Source organism: Puma concolor, chromosome B3 (genome assembly GCF_028749965.1).
Source record: "Puma concolor isolate L17-30 chromosome B3, mPumCon1.1.hap2, whole genome shotgun sequence".
In the NCBI taxonomy this organism is placed as follows: Eukaryota; Metazoa; Chordata; class Mammalia; order Carnivora; family Felidae; genus Puma; species Puma concolor.
In genome coordinates, this window is record NC_141672.1 from 97,077,210 (window position 1) to 97,101,094 (window position 23,885).

Sequence of the window (23,885 nt, forward strand, 5' to 3'; positions counted from 1 at the left end):
GTTGGGTTAATCCTCACATCAATTTTCTAGGTGTACAAAATGGTTTGGTGCTGATCTAGCAGCATTTCAGTGACGAGAGAAGCCAAGAGCTTCCATGCTGCTCTGCCATCTTGGCCCCTCTCCCACTATATCAATTTTGTCTTTTTATTAAGGTACATTTGTTTCATAAAACATAGATCTATAAAGAAGAAAATAAAGACCACCCAGAAAACACAACATCTTCAGCCAACCTATGTTACCACTGTAATAAATATAACTGAATAACAAAGGAAAACCTCAAAAAAATATATAGCTTTCATTATAGAAAACAATTATGCTGCCTTGATTTTGACAACTTTATAGAGGAAATAAACTGATAAGAGACTAATGAATTCACAGTAAATCCAAAATCAGAAATGAGGTCCACTAGCACCACATTCATGTTTAAGGCAGTACCGTTGAAACTCATATTTTGCGATAAAAACAAATAAAGACTGTTAAACACACACGCATGTATTCTTCATCACAGCTATATGCCGTGTGACTTGAATCTGATCAGAAAAGTTTCTGGCCTGCCTGCTGCCACCAGGGAACAGCTCCAGCACAGACAGCATTGCTCCAGACTTTCATTGTACCTTATCAGCAAAGTGCTGGATGATAAAGGATGTATTTGACATTCTGGGCTTTTCAAACAAAGCGTTCTTGTTGACAAAATTATTGTATAGCTTTTGAAGCCAGTTTTCATCAGTTCCATGTGGTAACTGCAAGACAAAAGCAAACCAAATAGTAAGTAAGACAACTGGAGATGAAAGGTTAAGAAGCACAAAAAAGCACTAATTCTGACAAATCAAGTGAGCTGGAACCCCAGAGTGAGATGCTTAGATCTGCACCTGATTTTTATTATTTTTATTATTTTTATTGTTTATTTATTTATTTGGGGGAGAGAGACAGACAGTGTGTGTGTGTGTGTGTGTGTGTGTGTGTGTGTGTGTGTGTGTGTGTGTGTGTGTAGGGATGGGCAAAGAGAGAGAGGAAGATACAGAATCCAAAGCTGGTTCCAGGCTCTGAGCTGTCAGCACAGAGCCTGATGCGGGGCTCAAACTCACCAACTGTGAGACCATGACCTGAGTCAAAATCAGATACTTAACCGACTGAGCCACCCAGTTGCCCCTCCTTTTTTTTTATTTTTTAAAATTATTTTATTATTTATTTATTTTTTATTTTATTTATTTTTTAAATGCTTATTTATTTACTTTGAGTGAGAGAGAAAGAGAGGGAAGGAGAACATGAGTGGGGGAGGGGAAGAGAGAGGAGAGAGAGAATCCCAAGCAGGCCCCACACTGTCAACAGAGCCAGATGTGGGGCACGATGCCATGAACCATGAGAGGAACATGAGCCAAAATCAAGAGTCAGACGCCTAACTGACTGAGCCACCCCAGGTGCCCCTATGGTTCTTTTTTATAAAGCAACTCTAGGCATACATCTGTCCTTGATCTTAACAATCTTTAGGGTGCCATTTAAACAGATATATCCATGTCCCTTTAGACAAACAAAATGTTATAAATTAGAAGGAAATGGACCTATAATGACTCAAGAATGAAGAAATTTATTTTTGCAAATTTGGCAGTATTCCTATTACTTCTTCTCAGAGAAGTCTAAAGGTTCAGGGGACAAATAGCATGGGTTCCATTACATGAATGTGACTTTTATTCTCCATTGAATGGGGAAAGACTGGCACCTAAATATAGTCCTCCCCACTTTGCCCAATCTCAGAAAAATAGATTTTCTTTTTGTTTTACTGCTTAACTAATAACTACCTACTGAAACAAAGCTTAGTTGCAAAACTTGTTCTTGATGCTGGTGATTTGCAAGTGATCAATTATATTCAATCCAAACTTAGTGAAGTTAATATCCCATTGTGCCCAAACGACTCCTGCATGCTTCTTTGTGACATTGGTCACCTAGGGAATGTCTGTGTAGAGTAGGTACAAGTATTTCCTGGAGGCTACCTTGGCCTATGCACCCTACCCTCATTAGATCATTCCGGAATGCTTTGACCTGATGCCAGCCCTTTAATCTTCTGTCACTGTGGTACCAGATAGGATAATTCATGAGTAAAACCATGGAATCAACAATTCTGGGGAGAAAATGCCAGTAACTCTTCAACAGTATGTTTTTTTTATTTGGTAGAAATAAATCTCTGGAGAGGAAACTAAATCTATGTTTAAGCATCATAATACAATCTTTAAACCAAAAACAAAATACGGCCCTGGGGATTATTTGTCCCTGAGGTCCCATGAGGAACATTGCTAGGCTGCCCCACTGTTAAGTTGCTCCTCCCAGAAGGACATAACAACAGTAGAACGCTTCTTTCAAATTATATGATGTTGATTTTTCAGCTACACCTCCAAATGGATGACTCACAAGAATGAGGAAACAAAAGAAAACTCAATTCTTGTTAGTCATTAACAAGTGGCATGAAGTCACCTGCCATTTTCCGGTCCATTCTACATACCCCTAGGTGCTCAAAGGGCTCCCCCTTGCTGGACATGGCCTGAGAGGTTGTGCGTGTTACCCAATGGTGAGCTACACATGCTGAGGGAGAGGCTCACCCGGCCCTCTGCTGTTCCTGCTACAGACTCCTGTCCCAGCATTAATACTCAACCAAATGGGTAACACATCTGAAATTTAAATGTACATTTAAAAATCCATTTTGTAATATTCTCATTTGTTACCACTTGGAAGTTGAAAAAAAAATTTAAGTTACCAAGCATTCTTCATCCAGTAGCTCCAAAATGCCCATTTTTGCTTCAATCAAGTCAATAACTGGTTGGTTGTCATAAAAATCTATCAGAGTCCAAGGGATATCTTCCTTCATATATTCTTCTTGTTCAAGTTTAAAGACATGCTGGAAATCCAGAAGTTAATAGAGAAAATAAAACAAAACATTAAAGTGTGCTTCCAAAGTCTAGGACATAAGCATCTGGAAAATACAGACACCCGACTGGTTTGCAGTATTTAAGGAAGACCCTGAGGTACAGGCAGCCCTCCTTATCCATGATCAATGTTGTCAAGTTCCTAACGTGAGTCTAGCTGTCATCCTCCCACCTGGTCTGAGTGGAACCCCACATGCTGTTTACCCAACACCCAGCATACTCAGGGTGGTCCTGCAACCCCTCCCTGCTCATAGCATTGCTGGTATCCAAGAAAGAGGCAGCCTCTCTGGCCGGTGGGAGCCAGCCTGCTCGCAAATGCTGGCTGTGGGAGCAGTGTGAGAAGCCAACAACATGGAGAGCTTTGTTCACTCCTTGTTCAGGCCCTAAAGGTATCAGGGAGGCTTCCCAGAGGACAGGCTCAGGCTCATCCTGGCTACAGGTGGGGGGAGTGGAGGGGCAGTGAGGAGAAGAAGCCCAATAGGAAGCTGAGAAACAAATGACTCTCAAACAGATCAGAGAGAGCACAGTAGTGAGGGGACTAAGGGGAATGCAAAGAATGGTGGGGTGACTTCAAGTGAGCTACGTAGCATATCTACCTGGAATAAACCTTACTTGTAGTTATTAAATGTTAAACTTCCAGGGAATCCTTGAGAAAATACAAATTTGCAAGGGGATGAAATTCAACAGTATACATGGATTTATTCCAAAGTGAGGAAATGGAAAGAAAAGAAACATTTAATAAGTATGAGTCAGTGTTAGGTCTTCTCCTTACAACATTACACAGGCAGAGACTACTGACCCAGTTTTAAAAAAGAGGAAACTGAGGCTCTGAGCCCAAGGTCCCAAAGGAAGAACGTGAGAGAGCTGAGATTCAAACCATCTCAGCTCTCAGGACAGGAGCAGGTGGGTTACAGCACCGAGAGGGCAGGTACAAGGATAAAGAGGCTTGCAGGGCCGTGGAAACTAACTAAATTATTCAGTCTAGCTGCACAGAGGGTCTGTGACCAAGCACGGGAGGCGATGAACTGAAGCTGAGCAGCTGGCCAGGGGCCTAGAAAAACAGGAAAAGGGATGGGCAAGTATGATTTCAAAATATGGCCACAAGGTGGTGCAGTGACCCAGCGTGTGGCTCCTTCACTACTCTGGAGATGTGAGGAGAGAGAGGCTCTTTGGCTCGCATGCAGGGTTGAGAAGTAGGCAGAAAAGAAAGAAGGCAGAAAAGTCACCTACCAGGTTAAACTGCTGTTGCAGCTTCTCATTAGCGTAATTGATGCAAAATTGTTCAAAGCTGTTCACATCAAAGGTTTCAAAACTGAAATATGGTTTAAACAAGTTAAAACATTTCTTGAAGGGCACACACATTTGTTTATAGCTCAGTATTTTTTGACGAACTTCACAGTTTAGAAGTTTGCTATGTTTTCTGCAAATTTTAAATATGCCTCACAGCTTTTGGTTTTAATATCCTGGCAGGTTACAAATCATCTTTTTCCAAGCTGCCTCTCCAAGGAATCTGGTGTGTACAAGGCACCAACCCTGAAGCAGGCCTTCCAGAAGGCTGGTCACAAGAGGATGCATCATTTGATTCACACAACAGCACTGACACCCAATTATCTTCTCTTTGTCGATGAGGAAATGGGACTCTGAGAGATTAAGAAAGGTGCCTGAGGTCACGCAGCGACTATGAGCCTGCCTGACTACAAGGCCCATGCTTTCAGGTCAAAGGCAATGCTGTTTCCTGTTCGCTCACTCTTTGTTGCACAGCTGCCTCCTCAAGGCCTGGCTTCATAGTTCTTGGAGGACAAGGGCGAGGTCATTCGATGGCCCACAGCCCAGCAGACCCCATCGGGTCTACTTTTAGACTTTAAATACTTATCTCTGGAGTTGCAAGCTCAAGACTGGAGAGGAGGCAGGCGGTGACAGAAACAGGGAGCGGGCTGGAGACAGCACTACAGCGAGCCTTACTGCAGGCTACCACAAGCAGGCTGTCCTGCGGCGGCAGCTGCAACTCCGTTCCATCTGCCGTGACCATGATTAACGCAGGTCTGAATGCCAGACGGCTCGACTCACAAGAGAAGCTGAAAATCTGGACTCACATGTGAATTCTCTCACCCTGTAAGCGGTGATGTGGGCTGGACAAAACACAGCACCGACTTTTGCCTCCCATCCAGGTGAACGCCAGGAGCGCTCCTGCACTGCAGGTATGAGGGTCAGGGCCTATGACCTCACTTAACCCTAACACTGCCCTATGTGCAGGACCAGCAAGACCCACCGTTACACCTGAGGGCCAGAGGCCAAAGCAGCGAGTAGTGCCAGACGTGCAATTTGACCCCAGCTCTTAGTGCCTCCAAAGCCTTGGTTCTTAATTGCTTTAATTCTGAGTGGTTCCTGCCAACTCCAACCACAGGTTCCCTGGGAACCTCACCTGACTGAGCTAGTTAGGCTCAGGTTAGAATTCCAGGGTAGGTTGAGGGCCTGGATTGCACTCTGGACAGCTTCAGGGTGATCAGAGCAGGAGCAGAACCCACACAGCTCTTGATGATCCCATTCCACATATACCCTCAGAAGCCCAGGGCCGGTCTGGACATGGTAGACAGACCAGTGCTAGGCCAGGGGGAGAGTTCAAAGGGCCTTGTTATGCTCCTCAGCCCAGAGCCAGGGCCAAAAGCAAGGCTTTCTAGAGCAGGGATGGAATATCAAATATTATTATTTTCCTGCCCTTTTGCCTACTCCCTCTCCCCAAAATGGGCCCTCAGATCTAAAGTTCAAAAGCATGGGAAGACCTAAATCTAAGACTTAAAATGCCAGAAGCACATCAGCTACAACATTTCACATTTAAATGATGCTTATGGTTCTTAAGGCCACTTCACAATTTCTTCCATTTGGCCTTCAGAATAACCCTATGAGAGAGGTCCCATCTTACAGATGCAGAAACTGAGGTTTAGAGAGGTCTTGGACTCTCTCAGGGCCACACAACTGGTTTGTTGCCATGCTTGTTCCCAGGGTTCTGCCTCCTAGCCCCAAGCCCTTCCCACTCTGGATCCAGAGCACATAGGCCAACCCCAGCATATAGCTCCAGACCCCAGCCCGACTGGCTGGGGAACCACAAGTCTTCATGTTGTTCTGAGCAGACACCTCCAGACTCACAGCTTTTCAGCGCTGCTAACTTTTACTTTGGGGCTGCTGTATTTCCAGGTGGAATTGAGCCCCGTTCCCTCAAAGGCTGCATGGTGTGCATGAGCAAGGGCTGATCCACATGAGCTTACCAGATGGAAAAAGTAGTGAAAGGATCCGCCCCAGGCGGCAGCACTGTTACTTAGAAAAGAGCTTATTCCTTTCTTTTTTTCTTTTTTTTTTTTTTTTTTTTAGAAGGCACCGTTAATTCATGGATGGCAGCAAGTATGCTACTTTTAGAATTTCTGAAGAGGAACTTAATTTTTAAATTTTAATTTAAAGTATACTCTAACAAGTTCTTACAAATTTATAGTTACTCCTGTCTCTGATTTGCTCACTGAACCAAAACTTCAAATTCCTTATGATAGTGGTCTTCGTGGATCTGACTGCTGCCTGCCAGCCATTCTCCTCCACACCGAGGTTCGTACTCAGCTGCCCTCCTCCCCCCACCCCCAAACCTCCAGCACATCCATCTGCTCATTTGCTTATTCCCATCACAAGAACCCTCTCAATCTCTAATAACCTGCCTGCCTCCTCCACTAAGATTAAATCCCAAGAGGACAAGGGCCATGTCCCTATTCCATTCACCAATCACACACGTGATTGTGTTGGATAAATGGAATAATATATCCTAAAGGACTATTTATTTTTAACACATTAAAAAACACAGAAGAGAGATTACTGTAACAATCATGTATTTACACCACAATGAAAGAGACCATTGTTAAATAAGACTATTAGTTTTTAAAAGCCTACTTAGGTTGAGGCACCTGGGTGGCTTAGACGGTGAAGCATCTGACTCTTGATTTTGGCTCAGGTCATGATCTTTCAGTTTGTGAGACTGAGCCTTAAGTTGGTCTCTGCCCTGACAGCACAGAGCCTGCTTGGGATTCTCTCCCTCCCTCTCTCTGCCCCTCCCCTACCCCTCTCCCTATCTCAAATAAAAAACATTAAAAAAAAAAAAACACTTTAAAAGTCTACTTAGATTTTTACTGGCTGCTCAAATCCTCTTTTTAGAACAAGACAAGGTAAATCATTTATTAGACCATCCCAGTGATGTATCAGTATTTTAGAACTGTTGACATATGCTATTAATTGGGAGTCACATGCATTAACTCAGAATCTAAATTAAACAAAGTAACTCCCTTGAGGCATTGTCTCACATTAAACTATGGGAAAGCGGTTTCTCTGTACCTGGGTAAAAGTTCAACAGCATCATGGCCCATCTGCTTCCTCCCTCCTCCAGCAGGCTGGGGTAGGGGTGCCTAGAGCTGGGCTCTCCTCTTTGTATGGGAAAGAGAGGTTGGGCTGCTTCTCACAGGGTGTGGGGGAACACTCCCCAAGCCAGGTGGGATACTCTGTGATGCCTCAAATGGAATAATCTGCCCCTTCCCACACGGAGAAACCAGGATTGGTCCTGGGAGGGGTGAAGCATTGGGTATTTAAGGCTAGGTGTTGACAAACAGAAGCCTGAGTTCCACCAACCCTCAGAGCCTGCTCCCACGCTGGTCTGTCCTCACTTACTCACACTCTGGGGACTCTGTGGGCATCTTGAGCATGTGTTCGGCCTGGGATTTAGAAAAGGAAGACTGGGCAAAGAGGAGGAAAAGCGCCTCCAGTGTGGTGGGAACTTGGTCCCCAACAGTATTAGAAGAGCTGGAGAAGGGCTGGGGTCCAACAACAGAAGAGGATTCTGGTGTGAGAAGCTGGCTGGTCAAAAGCCTGGGTTTGGGTCAACCTAGGACCCTGTGAACATGAGCAAGGTCCAGAACGTCTGGGAATGTCATTTTGCCCCTTTGAAATGGGAAAGGTGTGTCAGGGCTCCACATCTCAGACATGAGCAGGAATTTCACACAGCACTAGGCTCTCCCACCAACAGAGCAACCGCGAACACATTTCTGAGTCTAAGCCTTGGTTGTTTCCTTTCTGTTTGAAGAGTGAGAAAGCACATGAAAACCATCCAGCACAGTAGCTAGCATATGGTGAGCTCTTGATGTCAGCCATTATTAATTCAGCACTGATTTAATACATTCTACATAAAACACACTGGAGCCCAGGGGACCATACTTAACATTCATACATGCAAACAGAGAGAAGACCACCTTTCTGATCATGTGAAACACAAAAAAGGAACGAGAACAAAATGATCTTAAAAAAATGAGCATTTGACATTTAAATGACAAAAGACAGGCTCACAGAAGAGAATCTTACCCATAAATGTCCAAAACACCAATAAAAGTGTGCTGCTTGCCTGAAAACTGCAACGCTTGGTTAATTCTGTCCACAATGAAGTTGAACAGGTGAGCGTAGATCTTTTTGGCCAGTGCATCCCTGGCGTTGACAGCTTGGGGCCTGGTCATGGGTTTTACCACCGTCTCAGAGGTTGTAATGATTTTCCGATTGCATAGCCACTGAGCAAATTTGCTACTCTCCAGGCCAAGGAGCTCACAGAACACCTCCAGGTGAGTGTCATCCTCCTTCAAAAACAAGTACAAACCCCATCAGGGCCATCTGGCCATCCAACCCAGCTCCAGCCTACCCAGCAGGGGCCCCTCGGCCTCCATCTGGGCCTATGTGAGAGACGAGGATGAACTGGCGTGAGAATCACCAGGCCTCATGAGACAGAGGCAAGCCTGGGAGGAAGGCAGGAGAGGCCACAGCAGCATGGGGCCTGCACATGGCCTTGGCAGTCCTGGGCTGCATCCCACCTGGATTTTCATTCTGGCCAAAGAATGTCAGGGGTGAGTAAGGCCACGAAGGCAATCCTCCCCCTTCTATGCATGTAGACACAGCCTCAAGGTCCCTCTCTTTCCTTTGCAAGATGCCAGGGACACCTGCCGTTGCACGTTCACTCACTCTGTCCCTCCCTGTGTGCTCGGGTTTTGCATGGGAGGTCTTAGTCCTAAGGTACCTAGATGTCATCGTCAGAGCACCCAGTGGGGTCCCTTCACAGAGCTGGCTTCTCAGCTGACAGGGTGAATGTGTCAAAGACTTTTCCTGGACACACAAAGTAAATCTTGCTTCTCTCCCAGCTGGGGCATGAGAGCTGCCCCATTGGTCAGCAGACAAGGAAAGGTCTGTTTCTGTTTGTCCTCAACCAGCATGGACAAGGAGTCCTTGTCACTTGGCAAGGAGGTGTGAACCCTGTGACTGAGCAGTATCATTCCTCTCTGGCAAGGGAACTTCTGAGGCAGGCTAATCTGTAGAATCATCACAGGCAATCAGAAAACCATGTGGTTGTACTTAAAAAGCATCAGATTACAGTGGAGCATAGAACCTAAAAAGTCCCAGTACCTCCTTACTGTCCACCCACACCCCTTCTGACCAACATTCCAGGAACACAAAGCTTTTACTTGGGCACCTGACCTCTTCAGTGTGTAGCAGACTGCCAGAGTCATGGGTCTTCTTCCTTCCAAGAAGGAACTAAACCATCTGAGTCAAAAGCAGGAGCTACAGGTCCTGCCACAGGGGGAAGGAAAGGGGCAACAATTCTTAAAAACGTGACTTCATCTAGATTGTATTTGCCTGGTATTTCAAGTTTCTGATGCAAACAAATGGTATGTATGTTCCAAAGATAGGACCAGTAATTATAGAACTCTACTTTGCTATGAAGATTCTACATCTTGGGGCACCTGGGTGGCTCAGTCAGTTAAGCATCCAACTCTTGGTTTCAGCTCAGGTCATGATCTCACAGTTTTGTGAGTTTGAGCCCCACATCAGGCTCTGCACTGGCAGTGTGAAGCCTGCTTGGGATTCTCTCTCTTCCTCTCTCTCTGCCCCTCCCCTACTCATGCTGTTTCTGTCTCTCTCAAAATAAGTAAAATTTCAATAAAGGAGATTATACATCTTTTTCGAGGACTTTGTCTCCTTAGATTGATAAACAAAGGATTTTTAGTCTAGTGGTTTTAACTCTTCCTCCAAAATACTACCTTCATAACAAACTTCATGGGACAGAGTTCAATGCAAGGGCAATTGTTGGGTGGAAATCACACCTTTAGTCTAAGGAGTTTGAAAAGAAGGTGTGCAGAAGCCCATTCCACGGAGGTACATGGGAAGGTACAGAGGGAGAAAGAACACCCACCACATGCACAAGAGGCTCCTACCCAGGCCTACTATCCCCTCTCCCAGAAGCTCCCAGTCTCATGTGAACTGACTAACCCAATGAGGGCTGGACACTGGTGGGATGGGAGGGGCACTTAGTGTGAGAGCTTGAGGAGAGGGAGGAAAATTACTTCCTGGTCAAAGGACAACAGAACTGAGGCACTGAGCCAAAAACTACATGCTCCATCCACTCTGTTTGGTTCTCTTCTGCCCTAAACTTCAGGTACCAGAGAGCCAAGAAATTACCAGTGTACTGTCACCATGAGTCTTTCGGAGAACATGAAAATGGACATTGTTAGATCATGAACTGAATGCTTCCTCCAAAAATTCATATGTTGAAGCCCTAACCTCCAGTGTGACAGTATTTGGAGTAGGGCCCGTGGGAGGGGACTGTGTTTAGATGAGGTCATAAGGGTGGGACCCCATGATGGAATCAGTACCCTTCTAAGAAGAAGAAGAGACCAGAGTTCTCTCTCTCTCTCTCTCTCCCTCTTTCTGCTGTGAGGACACCGCAAACAGGAGGCTATCTGCAAGCCAGGAAGAGAGCCATCATCAGGAGCTCAACCATGCTGGCATCCCGATCTCAGACTTTCAGGACTATGAGAAAACCACTTCCTCTTGTTGAAGCCATCTAGCCTATGCTGTTTTGTTATGGTGATGGCAGCTGACAAGATAGGCGTGTATATATATGCCACTCTTTAAAGGTCAAGAGACTGCACATTTCATAGAAATATTTTTCACTATATGTGATTTTCTTCTTGATGTGGGTATTAATGAGCATAACCAAATACATGCCGCTACCAAGGATCACTTCTCATAATTTTGTCAAAGAGACACACATATAAACTAACTTTGTGTTTGGTAAGTAAAGAAACCTGTCACAAAACTTCTATGGAATATATTTCCAGAGAGAAAGCCAGCACCATTGGTGCTTAGTGCAGGCAAGTGTTGGGAGGCAGGAGGCATCCTTTCTGCTTAACATATCCAGCTCCCTCAGGGCCCTACGCGACTTGTACCCTCTCTTCCCACACACACATTTTCTGGCCTCATGTACCACCCCTTGTTTTACTCATTCCTCTTTGGATATATGGACTTGATCTTTTTTTTTTTTTTTTTTACTATTTTTCAAACACCTCCTGCCTGAGGGCCTCTGCGCCTGCTGTTCCCTCTACTTTTGAATGTTCTTCCTCCAATACAGGCACAACTCACCTTCTCAGCTTCAGGCTTCTGCCCACTGCCACCATATCAGCAAGGCTTTCTCTGAATGCTCTACACAAAGACGTACAGCCCCTCTGTACCCCCTACTCTGCTTCAGTTTCCTTTTTAATAGCCACCACCAGCTGCCAGAGCCCATAATTATTTATTGTGTCTCCTCCCCTCCACTTCCTTCCCCTAGAGCATAAGCCCCATGAAGGGCTTCCTGTCTTGCTTTGTTTGCTGCTGTTTCTCCAGAGCCTACAACAGGGCTTGGCATATAGAAGGAACTTGGTAAAAATTTACTGAATAAAGGAAAACACATAGAGAATGCCTTTCCCCCTCCTCTACTGTTGCAAGGGGAAGAAGTTTTACTCTTTAAAAGCCACCCCTGGAAATCCTTGCTTCCTTCTCTTGAAACCAGGTCTCCCCGGTGGGCCCAAGGTGCCCGGTGTTAAGATGCAGAAGCATGGTAACCACAAGACTCTCTACTCATGACTCTTTGAACACAGGAAGGTGAAACAAAGCAGCGGCTTACACTAACTGAGGATCTCTCGTTGCCCACCGCTGCGATCTGCACGTTGCCCAGATGGAGGATGGCTGCTAGGATCTTAAAAACATCCATCTGAAAATCTTCCTTGAAACCTGAAAAAAAATTTCCAAATTAGGGTTACTGCATTTCTTCTCTTACCTCACACTAGTAAGATAAGCACCTGAATTCTTTCAAGACACTCTAGTGCCATCAGTGCCAAGATCTGAACTTGAAATGACACAGATGTGAATTCTGCAGCCCTCTAGGGCTTTGGCATTGCTGCTAGAAGTTCAACACAAAAAGTAATATGCAAGTAACCACTTCATGTCAGTTTCCTGAGGGAATCAGCTCTCATTTATTCGACGTGATATGCTTCCTTTATTTTCATTGTGTTTCTTTTTTTTTTTTTTTTTTTGGTTCACAAGCTCCTTGAATTCTTCTTGTGGTGGGTGCTGGATGATTCCATCTGCCTCTGCAGCCCCAGGGGGCTGAACCATCTGGCTGAAGGCAATGGGGTCTCATGCCCTCTGGCCTCTGGTTGGGTGTGACCAGCGAGGACTGCTGGCAGGAGATCAGAGATCAGGAGGAGAGAGGTACTAGATAGGTCATCCCTGTTTCTCTCCCTGCAAAGTTGCCTCAGGCTCTCAGTGTTGCCAACTGACAGGTCATCGCTCCTGGTCTGGTGATGACTTCCCCCAACCCTACTTTCTGGCTCCAGTGACACTGCTGTGCCCAAATGGGAAAGAGCAGTGAACAGCTCTGCTCCTGACGCTGGCTACTTGCTGCCCCTTATAGCTCCCACAGATCTGTCCACATCTTTGTAGTTGGTCCCTTCATAGATAAATCCTCCTTCTTTTATCTTAATTTATGTGGACCCTGTATTTCCCACTGGGACCCTGACTGCTGTAGGTAGCATATAAATTACGAATATATAACATACTCAGTCACCTTAGGTCATTAGCACATTTCCTGGAGCCAAAAATAAACCTAGCCAGCTACTAGGGAGGATTTTGTGTCCAATGTCTGCAAATCACGATAGAGAACCTTCCAGTTGCGAGCAGGGCTTTGCTAGGTCAGGACTCCAGGACGGGAGTAGGGTGGGGGGTGGGGGTAGGCACCAGGTGGTGCATCAAGGAGCTCGGAGATACTCTAAGGGGGGGGGGGCAGGCTCATTCATGTCGATATCCATGCTCCCTGGTCTGCGTGGGAATGGCAGGTGTTGTCATCACCTGTGACTCCCCCCACTCCCTCCAAGCAAAAAACAGCAGGTCCTAAATGCTGAGTAAGAGTGGCCACAGCCACCCTTGCTTCTCCCTTGAGGACACCTGCACTATTTCAATAGCAGCTAGGTCATGTTCTTAAATAATTTCAGAACCTAGACAGTCTTCTCTACTTCAAAGATTAAACAAAACCAAAGGTGCAAAAGATTTCAAACCAAAAATATGTGGGAGGCTCCAGCTCAGCCTGAGTGTAGGCATTGTTGCTGCCTTCTGTTTGGACTTAATGCTTCCACTAGAAAGACAGATGCCTCTAACAGAAATAACCCCCACCCCCCGCCCCGCCCCAGGCCACTACCATGATAAGCGTCAGGTCAGTGAGGAGGAAAAGCAACTAAAAACACACCATCTGGGGATCTTCATTTTGGCATTCCCCACTCACTGTGTGACTGATCCATAACTAAATCATTTCACTATTCCACGTCTTCCAGAATCCACGAAAGTGAACTAACTCCAAAGCGAGGATGTGAAGGAGAGGACTTAAGACCTCAGTGAAGGAATTCTCTTTAGTGAGGCAAGGTCATGTGAAAGTGTGGCTGGCCTAAGTGAGACTTCAGTGAGAAGCACAACAGGCAAGGATCTTGAGCCTGAGGTCCAGGCCAAGTCTGACTCTTTCCAGGGTATTCATTCTGTCAGAGAGTAAACGGTCAGGCAAGGATAAAAGGGTTAATTGAGATCAGAAGAACAAAGGAAAGGAGCTTTTGGTCAAAGTACATCCCCTTCTGCTTCATCGGGGCATAAATCCATGACCAGCTAAGGTGTCTCAGGAGCAGAACTGGAAGGAACTCTGTGCCAGACCCTGTCTCCAGTACTTTCCATGTATCATCTCATCTAATGCTTACAACAACTATATGAAGTGAGCACCATCATGGTTCCCATTTTATAGAGGGGGAAACTAAGACAAAGAAGGGTTAGGACACACTGGGCATCCAAGCAGTTTAAGGCCAGCGACCACTGCAATATGTGAAAAGACCCGTGGAGTTCATGAAGCCATCCTAGCTACATCCCTTTGTGGACCCTAAACACAGAGGACCCTGACAACCCCGTGCCAAGCAAAGAAGTTTGAGCAGACTTCAGAGACCCATGTATGGGATGTGTTGTGAAATATATGCGCATTTTGAACTTAGATGACCTCACTGCTAATTTCTCCATACTAGCTTCATAACTAACACAGCAATGGACAAATCAACCAAGTACTTATTTAGCAATTACATTTTTAAAAAGGGTGGCCTGACCAAAGGTGCTATAAACCTACATACAATTCAGGTTAGGCGGTCTACCCTTGAGGAGATCTCCATCTAAAAAAGAGAACACTCGGGGCACCTGGGTGGCTCAGTCGGTTAAGCGTCTGACTTCGGCTCAGGTCACAATCTCACTGTCTGTGGGTTCGAGCCCCGCGTCGGGCTCTGTGCTGACTGCTCAGAGCCTGGAGCCTGTTTCAGATTCTCTGTCTCCCTCTCTCTCTGACTCTCCCCCGTTCATGCTCTGTCTCTCTTTGTCTCAAAAATAAATAAATGTTAAAAAAAATTTTTTTTTTTTAATTTTTTGTTTCAACGTTTATTTATTTTTGGGACAGAGAGAGACAGAGCATGAACGGGGGAGGGGCAGAGAGAGAGGGAGACACAGAATCAGAAACAGGCTCCAGGCTCTGAGCCATCCGCCCAGAGCCTGACGCGGGGCTCGAACTCACGGACTGCGAGATCGTGACCTGGCTGAAGTCGGACGCTTAACCGACTGCGCCACCCAGGCGCCTCCAAAAAAAATTTTTTTTTTAAATAAAAAAGAGAACACTGAGACCCAAACAAGAGAACACAGCAGTGAGACAAGCAGTATCAACAAGGCACGCACATTGTTAGAAGTACTGCTGTTTAGAACTTTCCGAGGTGATGGAAATGTTCTGTATTTGTGCTGTCCAATAGGGTAGCTATTAGTCACATGTGCTTAGGACCACTTGAAACATGCCTAATACAACTGAGAAACTGAACTTTTAAGGTTATTTCATTTCATATTTTTTTAATGTTTATTTATTTTCGAGAGAGAGAGAGAGAGACAGAGTGTGAGCAGGAGAAGGGCAGAGAGAGGGAGACACAGTATCTGAAGCTGGCTCCAGGCTTTGAATTGTCGGCACAGACAAGTCCAGACATGGGACTCGAACTCATGAACTATGAGATGATGACCCGAGCTGAAGTTGGATACTTAACAGACTGAGCCACCCAGGTGCCCCGAAGGTTATTTCATTTTAATGGAAATGAAATGAAAACAGTCACTTGTGGCTGATGGCTACTGTGTTGGATGGCAAAGGTTTAGAGACCCTGAAATCAACATGCAGAATGAGGTATTTGGTTGGGGTGGGGGGGCGGTCACAGGATGATGGCAAGCTCAAAGTTACAGTGAGGTCATCTGGTTCCACTCCACAACAGTGAATGGACCTCTGCCGTCTGCTCAAACTTCTTTGCCTGGCACGCAGTCATCAGGGAACTTCCTTGGTGAGACACACAGGGGTGAAGCTAAGATAGCTTCATGAAGTCCATCCATGAATCTTCATATACTGTAAGAAAACTCTAAGGAATCCATCAACTATGCTCACTCTACCATCTAGGACAAAGGGCAGCAAATGTTTTCTTGTTAGGCTTTGCAGGCTGTACAGTCTATCACAATTCTGCCACCACAGCATGGAAACAGCCATAGACCATATTTAAACAAATGAGTGTGTCTATGTTCCAATAAAACTTTATTTACAAAAACAGACAGCAATCTGCTGACCTCTGGTCTAGGACATTTTTTAGTGATTCATGCAGTGAAGTCATGCTTTCATTAAATATATACTGATCTTTCATACTGATATAGCATGCCATAGTTCATAAACCACTTTAGACATTATCTCTTAATCCTCACAGCATCCCTAACAGCTACTGGGAGGGGCGGTGGCTACTCTCCAAAGATGGCCCCCAGTGCATCATCTTCCCAGTGTTCATGTACGGTGCAGTTCTCTCACCATGAGTTATGAGTCTGAGCTGGCCCTGTGACTCACTTTTAACCATTAGCACATGGCATTAGTGATGCTGCTTTACTTCTGAGGCTGGTTCATAAAGTCTAACAGATTTCACCAAGCCTACTGTAACCAGCTCTGGGAGAAGCTAGCCACAACGTGCACAGTTCATTTACCCTGGGACCAGCGTGCCGTGAGGAAGTTCCTGTGGAGAGAGACAGATGCCTGCCCAGGCCCCAGTACTTCTAACCATTCCAGCTGATAGGAGAAAGAAGGCTTCAGAAGATCAGGCCCCTACCACCAGCACAGAATAGTCCCCAAATGAGAAGTATCCAGCTGAGCCCAGTCACCCCAGAATCACGAAACATAATAATAATGTGTCATATTAGGCCACTAAGATTTGGGGAAAAAGCAATTGGTAATTGGAACAACTGAATATTCTCAGTGCTATCTCAGTAATCAAATGGGGAAACTGATGCCCAGAAAAAAGTAAGTGATCTATGAAAGGCCACAGACCCATCTTATGACACGTGAAAAAAATCGGAGCAAATACATGATGATAGATAATTTACTACTAAATTATGAGGTCTAACGGCCAAGGCACAGCTGATCAAAGGAGACATTCACTGGGCTAGCATCTTTAAGTCACAGGCTTGGTAGAGAGTAAACAGGTGCAGAGTCCATCACATTCCTGGCATTCTGCCCACCACACCAGTCACAGGCTGAGAGGGCTCCCTGGAAGGTCAGGGGAAGACGGCCCCAACCTCCTTCCACCCCACCCACTTCTGACACCGGGCAGCCTACACCATTAACAGCCATGAGAGGCAGTAGATTGTTTTACTCTATCTCCCCACAAGACTTTGGGGGCTTTGTCAAGACACCCACGCCAGGTGTGTAAGGCTGGGTGGGACAAGGTGAGGCAAGCTGGGTGCCAGGGGCTGACCCGACATTTGTGTCACCCTGAGAATGAGTACCTGAGTGCCTCCTTCAACTCTGTGCTCTAGTCGCCTCTCCTGCCTCACCCTAGTCCTGGACCTGATAGTGTGGATATTTGTGAAAACCATCTGATTTGTGTGAGGCAGTGAAAAAAAAAAAATTGCTGCTGCTGGTCTCCAATGATCAGGGAAGGTTTCATGGAGAAAGGGGTATTTTGCTCAAAGGATGGCTAGGGCTTGGACAACAGCAAACAGAGATTGAGGGCAGGCTGTAATATTTAGCAAGCACTGGCTACATGCTCAGCCTGGTGTCAGGGACTTTCACGTACATTTCCTTACCAGTTATCATGAGAGCCCTGTGGGTAAGGAATATGGCCATTCTACAGATCAGGAAACTGAGTCTCAGGAAGGGCAACCCCTTTAGAGTCCTGCCAACTAGATTTCAAGTCATGTTTATTTGACCCCAAAGCCTACTCTATTTCTCTTGTATCATTTTGCTGTGAGGTGAAACATTATAGAGCTGGGAAGGAGTGTCGGAAGGGTAGAGGTGGGAAGGAGGACAGGGCATGTGGACCAAGGTCCCACAGGGGCCGTGCTGCCAGAGTGAGGCCACCTGATCCCTCCTCATACACGGTGTTCTCTCTCAATGGAGCACATTATAAAAAGATGAAATTATGACTATAATTATTTTAAGAAAATGTTTATCAGTACCCAAAGTGTTTATCTTATTATACAATACTTAAACTGCCCTTCTCCTTAATTCATTTGGAAGAGGCAAAATCAGATCGTTAATTGCGCTTAGGAAACCAACCAGTTTTCATTCACCATTATCCAAATCTTGCCTATTTTTCTGATACATTTAACCTGGAACTCTTTGCCTTTTACATTTAAATATAGTCAACCAAGCCACAATAATGAAAACAAACTGGTGAAACAAATACTCTCTGTGAGATGTAAAAATGGCCTGTCGTCTCAAACCACAGATCGGAAGCTTTGACTGGCAGGTAGGTGTTAAAGTCTACACTGATACACTATGGGAAAGTGAATGATAATTTTTATTATCAATGTCATTTGATAGACACTTTCCAAATGTGAGCTCCATGTGGGAAAGGCAAAGTGGAGAAAGACCAAGCAATCCAAGATCTTGTTTTCTATATAAAAATGTTATAAGACTTCTCCATTCCCCTGTGGTAAAATGGGGGAAATGCCCCATCCACCTCATAAAGTGCTTGTAAACTAAACAAGCTAATACAGGTAACAAAGTGCTTAGGATGGTGCGTGGCACTCGGTAAGTTCCATGTAAGCATCTGCTATTTTATCAGGCCAAACAGGGGCAGCATGACCCTCCAGACCTGATTTACCAGTCTTCTCTGAAGTCAGCCCAGAGGAACTTTGGGGCAGCCACGGGAGCACAGCCCATGTTTCTCACCTGCAAACCAGCGAGCCTGAGGGCTAACGAGTTGATTTCTAGATCTTTTAAGGTTAAAGCATAGTCTTGAATGCTTGGCCTCCAAATATATTCTGACTGGCTCATCCTAAGATTAGAATTTATTAGGACTCTTTAAACACATGCACCCTGGACATCCCCGTCTTTCCTTTTTTTTAAAAGAGAAAATGGCCACACCTTGTTCAGGACACTTCAACTTACCCAGCAGTGTGAAGGTCTTCTGAGTCTCTACCATGTCTGCTCTGTCATTCACACCCTCAATGACAGTACTGCCTCCCATTCTTGTGTAATTAAATTCCTCTGCACTCCCTGAAATCAAAAGATTGTTAATGTCTGTGACACATACATTTGTACATATGTGTTTATCAGAAGCAAGGCAGGAAGCTCACACACAATGCGCTGTGGTAAGCACCTAACACACAGGAATCCATTTATTCCTTAGAATTCTACGTTACGGACACAGAAGCCAAGGCTCCAAAAAGTGAGGCAGGGCAAGAATTTAAACACGGGCATGACTACAAAGCTCATGGTGTTTGTTCCTGTATCTAACCATTTTATACAGCTTTACTGGGGTTTATTGAACACAGAATAAACTCTACATGTTTAAGATGTGTAATTTGATGAGTTTTGATACAGTATACCTTGACAAAATCATCACCACAATCAAGAGGATAACCATATGCACACCTAATATTTGAATAGTAGGTGACTGTGACCCTTCAGAAGGCTCTTCCACATTCGCTACTCACATTCTGTGACAGGCATAGGTATTATCTTTATGTGAGATGTGAAGAAATTTACTGGACAATTCTATCTACCAATATAGCACAGACAACCAAGAGAGGAGAGCTGTGACAGCACAGGAGTCCACTGTTTGTGCTAAAGGACAAAGAGTTCTGCTGTCCCTGCAGCATAATTAGTCAGAACTATAAATAATAATGACCTTGAGTCATCAAGGAAGCTCAAATTATGACAGAGGTACTCCGTCTCAGAAGACAAGGAAATAGGTCTTACGTGTTGGAAAAACGGCTACCCCAGGAAGTTCAGGTAAAGAAAAGCATAGGGGTTTACAGTACCAAGTCCCAGTGGTCAGGAGGCCTTATTCAGGTAGTTCTGGCTGCATGATCATGAACACCCATGAGCTTTGAAAAAATCCCTGGAGTTGAAGGTCTCCACCCTGCCCCTCCATGTATCTCCTTAGTTAGATGCATCAGTTCCACCCCTAAACCCAAGGATTTATGTCTTGGAACAGAATATTTCTTTAAGTGATACTACTCTAAGAAGAAATCAAGCTAGAATTTAATCCCCTACATAAAAGGGACAGATACTTCCATACATCACCACCACGTACCCAATTTAAGATGTTTAAATTCCGACTGCTGCGCAGATGCACAGAGCTGGTAAAAAATGTGGTAATTTCGTTCATTTTCTGACTGTAAAATAAAGAAAAATCCTGAAGTTATGGCAACGCTTTACAGTAAAAACATGAGGTTTTCAGGGAATGGGTCTTAGATGGCTAACGTGGACTGACAATTCTGCTCTCACAGACACCAACACTTACATGGGTTTCTTCTCTGGTTGATAAGTCTGTGAGCAACTTGCTGCCCTCTGCTGGCTCACTGGCAGAGGGAGAGCTGCTGGCTCATGATTGCCTTCCAGACAAGGACCCCAGAGAAAATGCTAGTAAATGAAAACACTCTGCGAAGTGAGAATAATGTAATTTGTACTAGGTGAAATTTTTGTTTTGAGAGAGAGAGAGAGTGAGAGAAAGAGCTAGCAGCGGGCAGGGGCAGAGAGAGAGAGGGAGAGAGAGACAATCCCAAGCAGGCTCCATGCTCAGCCTGATGCAGGGCTCGATCCCATGACCCTGGGATTATGACCTGAGCTGAAATCAAGAGTCAGATGCCCAACAGACTGAGCCACCCAGGTGCCCCTGAACTAGTTGAAAATTTTAAGAAACATCCTGCGATATAAGGCTTACTGTTACTCTCCTGGGCCAAAACTAGGAGAATTTTCTCCACTTTACTGACAGAAGGCTCTTTCTCCTAACTCCCCACCCCCCACCCCACTAGCTGTAAGCCCATTCCCTTCCTGACAGAAAAGCCAGTCTAACATCTTTGTCTGTTTCAAGCAGTTTCTGTGTTCTAGAAAGAGAAACTTGATTGTTAAACACTAAGGATCTTTTAAATGCCCCAAAATTAAAAATCATAATTCTTCCCTTTGGTGGAGTCATATCATTCCACTGATATCGCATCTATCCATCAATTTTTTTGTTTTTAAGAAACAGAAAAAAAATAAGCCAAAATGCAAATGAAAGACAGGAAACTCTATTCTTCAAGTCACAAAGCAATGTAGGTTGTCTAATGAGTATGTAAGTGTAAACAGTACTTTAAGAGTTGGGAAAAAGGAAACTTAACTGATATTTTTATACTTACTTGAAAGACAACTCTGGATTTCTCCAGCAGGTAAGTTCTCATGTTGGCTCCTATAATCTGATTTCTCTCATCAAAACTGATTTCTGTGTATTTCCCAAACCGACTACTGTTATCATTGCGGGTGGTCTTGGCATTTCCAACAGCCTACAAAACAGAGAACCCTCAATAATGTTAAAAAGATCTTTGCGTAATAAAATCCAATCCTGTATGCTGGGAGAAGGTCTGTTTAGCAGAGGAAGGTTGGGGGGGGGGGGGCGGGTGAGGGAAGCAGCCCAAAGCTCAGAGGGGACATGACACATCCTCTACCTGCCATTCAAGGCTCTCCTCCATCTTGCTAGGAGACACTGAGCAGGATTAGAACGAGCACAGGTTCTGATGTTTCATGGTTCCTAGGCTCCTGTTTTTGCTGTCTGTGTAATACTAGAAAAATGATTTCATCTTTCCAAGTCTGGATTTCTTACCTGTAACACGGGAATAATACGCAGCTTGCGGAGTTGGGAGGATCACCACATCCATGCCCCAAATATTATAGATGCTCAATTAAAAGAACACATCATTCAAACTTTATTTCTTTCCCTATCTCTTACCACTTCTCTACCCAGACCTTCCACTCAACCAAAAAACTGCCCTCTCCCATTCTTTCCATATTCTAGGCATGACTTTTGCTTTTTATTTCTACTCTTGAATTCTGTCTCTTCTCTGCCCATCCCCTCCCCCTTCCTGAGCATTTTCCATCTGGAAGTACCCTTCTCATGCACACATACTGTACTTCCTGCCCAGGTCATCATGCTTTCTGACAACACATATTTACTGAGCACCTGCTATGCGCCACGTCCTTGGGTGACAAAGGTGAACCAAGAAGACATGGTCCTGCCTTCGTGGAGCTTATAATCTAGTGGGTGAGACCAACCTTAAACAAATAATCACACAAATTTACCCACTGGGCAGTACCTCTGGACAACTTTTCTACTGCTACCTTAGATTGTGGTTTATGTTTCCATTTATTTTTGTTAAGTTTATTTATTTTAAGAGAGACAGAGACAGCTTGAGTAGGGGAGGGGCAGAAAGAGGGAGAGAGAGAATCTGAAGCAGGCTCCATGCTGTCAGTGCAGCTGCCAACATAGGGCTCAAACTCATAAACTGTAAGATCATGACCTGAGCTGAAGTTGAACGTTTAACTGAGTGAGCCACCCAGGCGTCCCTCCATTTAACTTTAAATGTGTTTATGTTAGAGGAGTCTTTCAACTTGGGGACTGGGGCTTATTCTTTTCCATTACTTCCTATATTATCTCGTACAGGGGCTTAAACAAAATAGGCCTGATAAACACTGATGATTTTGATTTGAGAAAACAGGGAGAGAGGTCTAGGAATCTAATGATCTTAATTTTTTGCAATGCTTCCAAATAAATTTAAATCAGTCCTTTTCCCACTTTGCAAAGCAGTCAGAGCTGGCCTTTGATCATCTCCTGAGCCTTTGCGATGACCCTTCTTTCTTAAGGGCTGTCTCCTTGCTCCTGGGTGCCATGAGGACTGGTCTTGTTCACACTGCTCTCCCAGTCAGAGTTGGGCTGGTGGATCAGCTCTCAGAGAGGGAAGCAGAAGAGCCTTGATATGTGGCATTTGCCAATTTATAAAGTGTAAATATTCCCACCGTGACTGATGTTGAACTATCAAAATTTTAATAGTCAGCTTACCAAAAAATTTCTGAATATTTAACAATCAGCTCATGAAACTTGGTGTCATTGGCTGAAGAACACCAGTGGTCTCAGTGCACCAGTGGTGTCTGTAGTCAAGGACATTTCCTTTGGTATATAAATATAGACACAGGACTCCTGAAATCTGATTTCTAGCCCAGCAGGTTGAGGAGAGAGCCTTAGCAGGGTAGTCTCTTCTTCAAGCTCCTTCGAATCCTATCAGAGAACAGACTTTCTGGCCCTCACTTCTATGGTCTTTAAAGCTGAGGGATTCAGGTTAGCCAGGGAAACATATACACAACCAATCCACTTCTCCATTATTGCACATTGCTGCCTGTGACCCCACTCCCCACCTCCCGCAGGGTACACACCTCAGTTATGGGGTTCGATGCCAGAACCTTGTCCTCCACATGGGTGTTACTGCTGGACTTGCTGACGGTGGCGAAGTATCTCATGGCGTAGCGAGCAGACACTGTCTTTCCAGCACCTGACTCCCCACTTACAATTATTGACTGATTTTTATTGTTTCTAAAGCAAGTAAATTAAAGGATTTTTTAGATACTGTTTTTTTCCTATTAAAAAGGTAATATATACTCAGTAAGAAAAACACAGACAAGGGGAGAGAAGGTAAACTTTGTTTCATTACTCTAAGGTAACTACTTTTTAACATTCCAGTGAATTCCCTTCTAGTCTTTTTTTCTATGTGATCAAGCTAAACTTTGTTTCTTGCCCTGTCCCCCATGTTGAGGGTCCCCCAAGACCCTCTCAGGTCAGTGACCCACCAGGAGGACTCACAGGACTCAGCACACAGTCATGTTCATGGCTAAGATTCATCACACCAAAAGGCTAACTCTGCAAAGAAGAAAGGCACATGGGGCCAAGTCCAGAGGAAGCTGAGTGTGAATCCTTAATTACTACAGCAATGAATTATGACAAGACATGGGAAGTGCTGTCTACCACGAAGCTCTTTAGAGATTCAGTGGCCAGGGTTTGTATTGGGGGCTGGTCACATAGGCAGAACATGTACCAAAATTCCAGATGCCCTGAAGGAAGGCAGGTGCTCAGCATGAACCACATCATCTACACAGTCAAGGTACAATGAACCTCTCTCCTCAATTGGATAATGGTGGGGAACTTCCTAAAATCCAAGTTCCCAGAGGCTAGCCCTATACCAACCTTGCAAGCAGGCCTCTAA

At 44.8% G+C, this 23,885-nt stretch overlaps 1 protein-coding gene across 3 annotated transcripts in view; it reads right to left on the bottom strand.

Annotated features, from left to right (window-relative positions):
- The window catches only part of MYO5C (myosin VC), a 105,447-nt gene that overhangs the window by 61,551 nt on the left and 20,011 nt on the right, over nt 1-23,885 (bottom strand). Inside the window, exons 5-13 of one of the 3 annotated variants that reach the window (XM_086710698.1) lie at nt 23,062-23,218; nt 20,997-21,140; nt 19,913-19,994; nt 18,763-18,870; nt 11,920-12,026; nt 8,298-8,563; nt 4,146-4,227; nt 2,747-2,887; nt 615-740 (exon numbers count right to left, since the gene is read on the bottom strand). In XM_086710698.1, the coding sequence (XP_086566824.1) occupies nt 615-740; nt 2,747-2,887; nt 4,146-4,227; nt 8,298-8,563; nt 11,920-12,026; nt 18,763-18,870; nt 19,913-19,994; nt 20,997-21,140; nt 23,062-23,218 (1,213 nt within the window). Of the gene's footprint in view, nt 1-614; nt 741-2,746; nt 2,888-4,145; nt 4,228-8,297; nt 8,564-11,919; nt 12,027-18,762; nt 18,871-19,912; nt 19,995-20,122; nt 20,232-20,996; nt 21,141-21,302; nt 22,199-23,061; nt 23,219-23,885 lie in introns of those variants that run through there. The other 2 variants (XM_086710699.1, XM_086710700.1) reach the window with 2 other exon arrangements.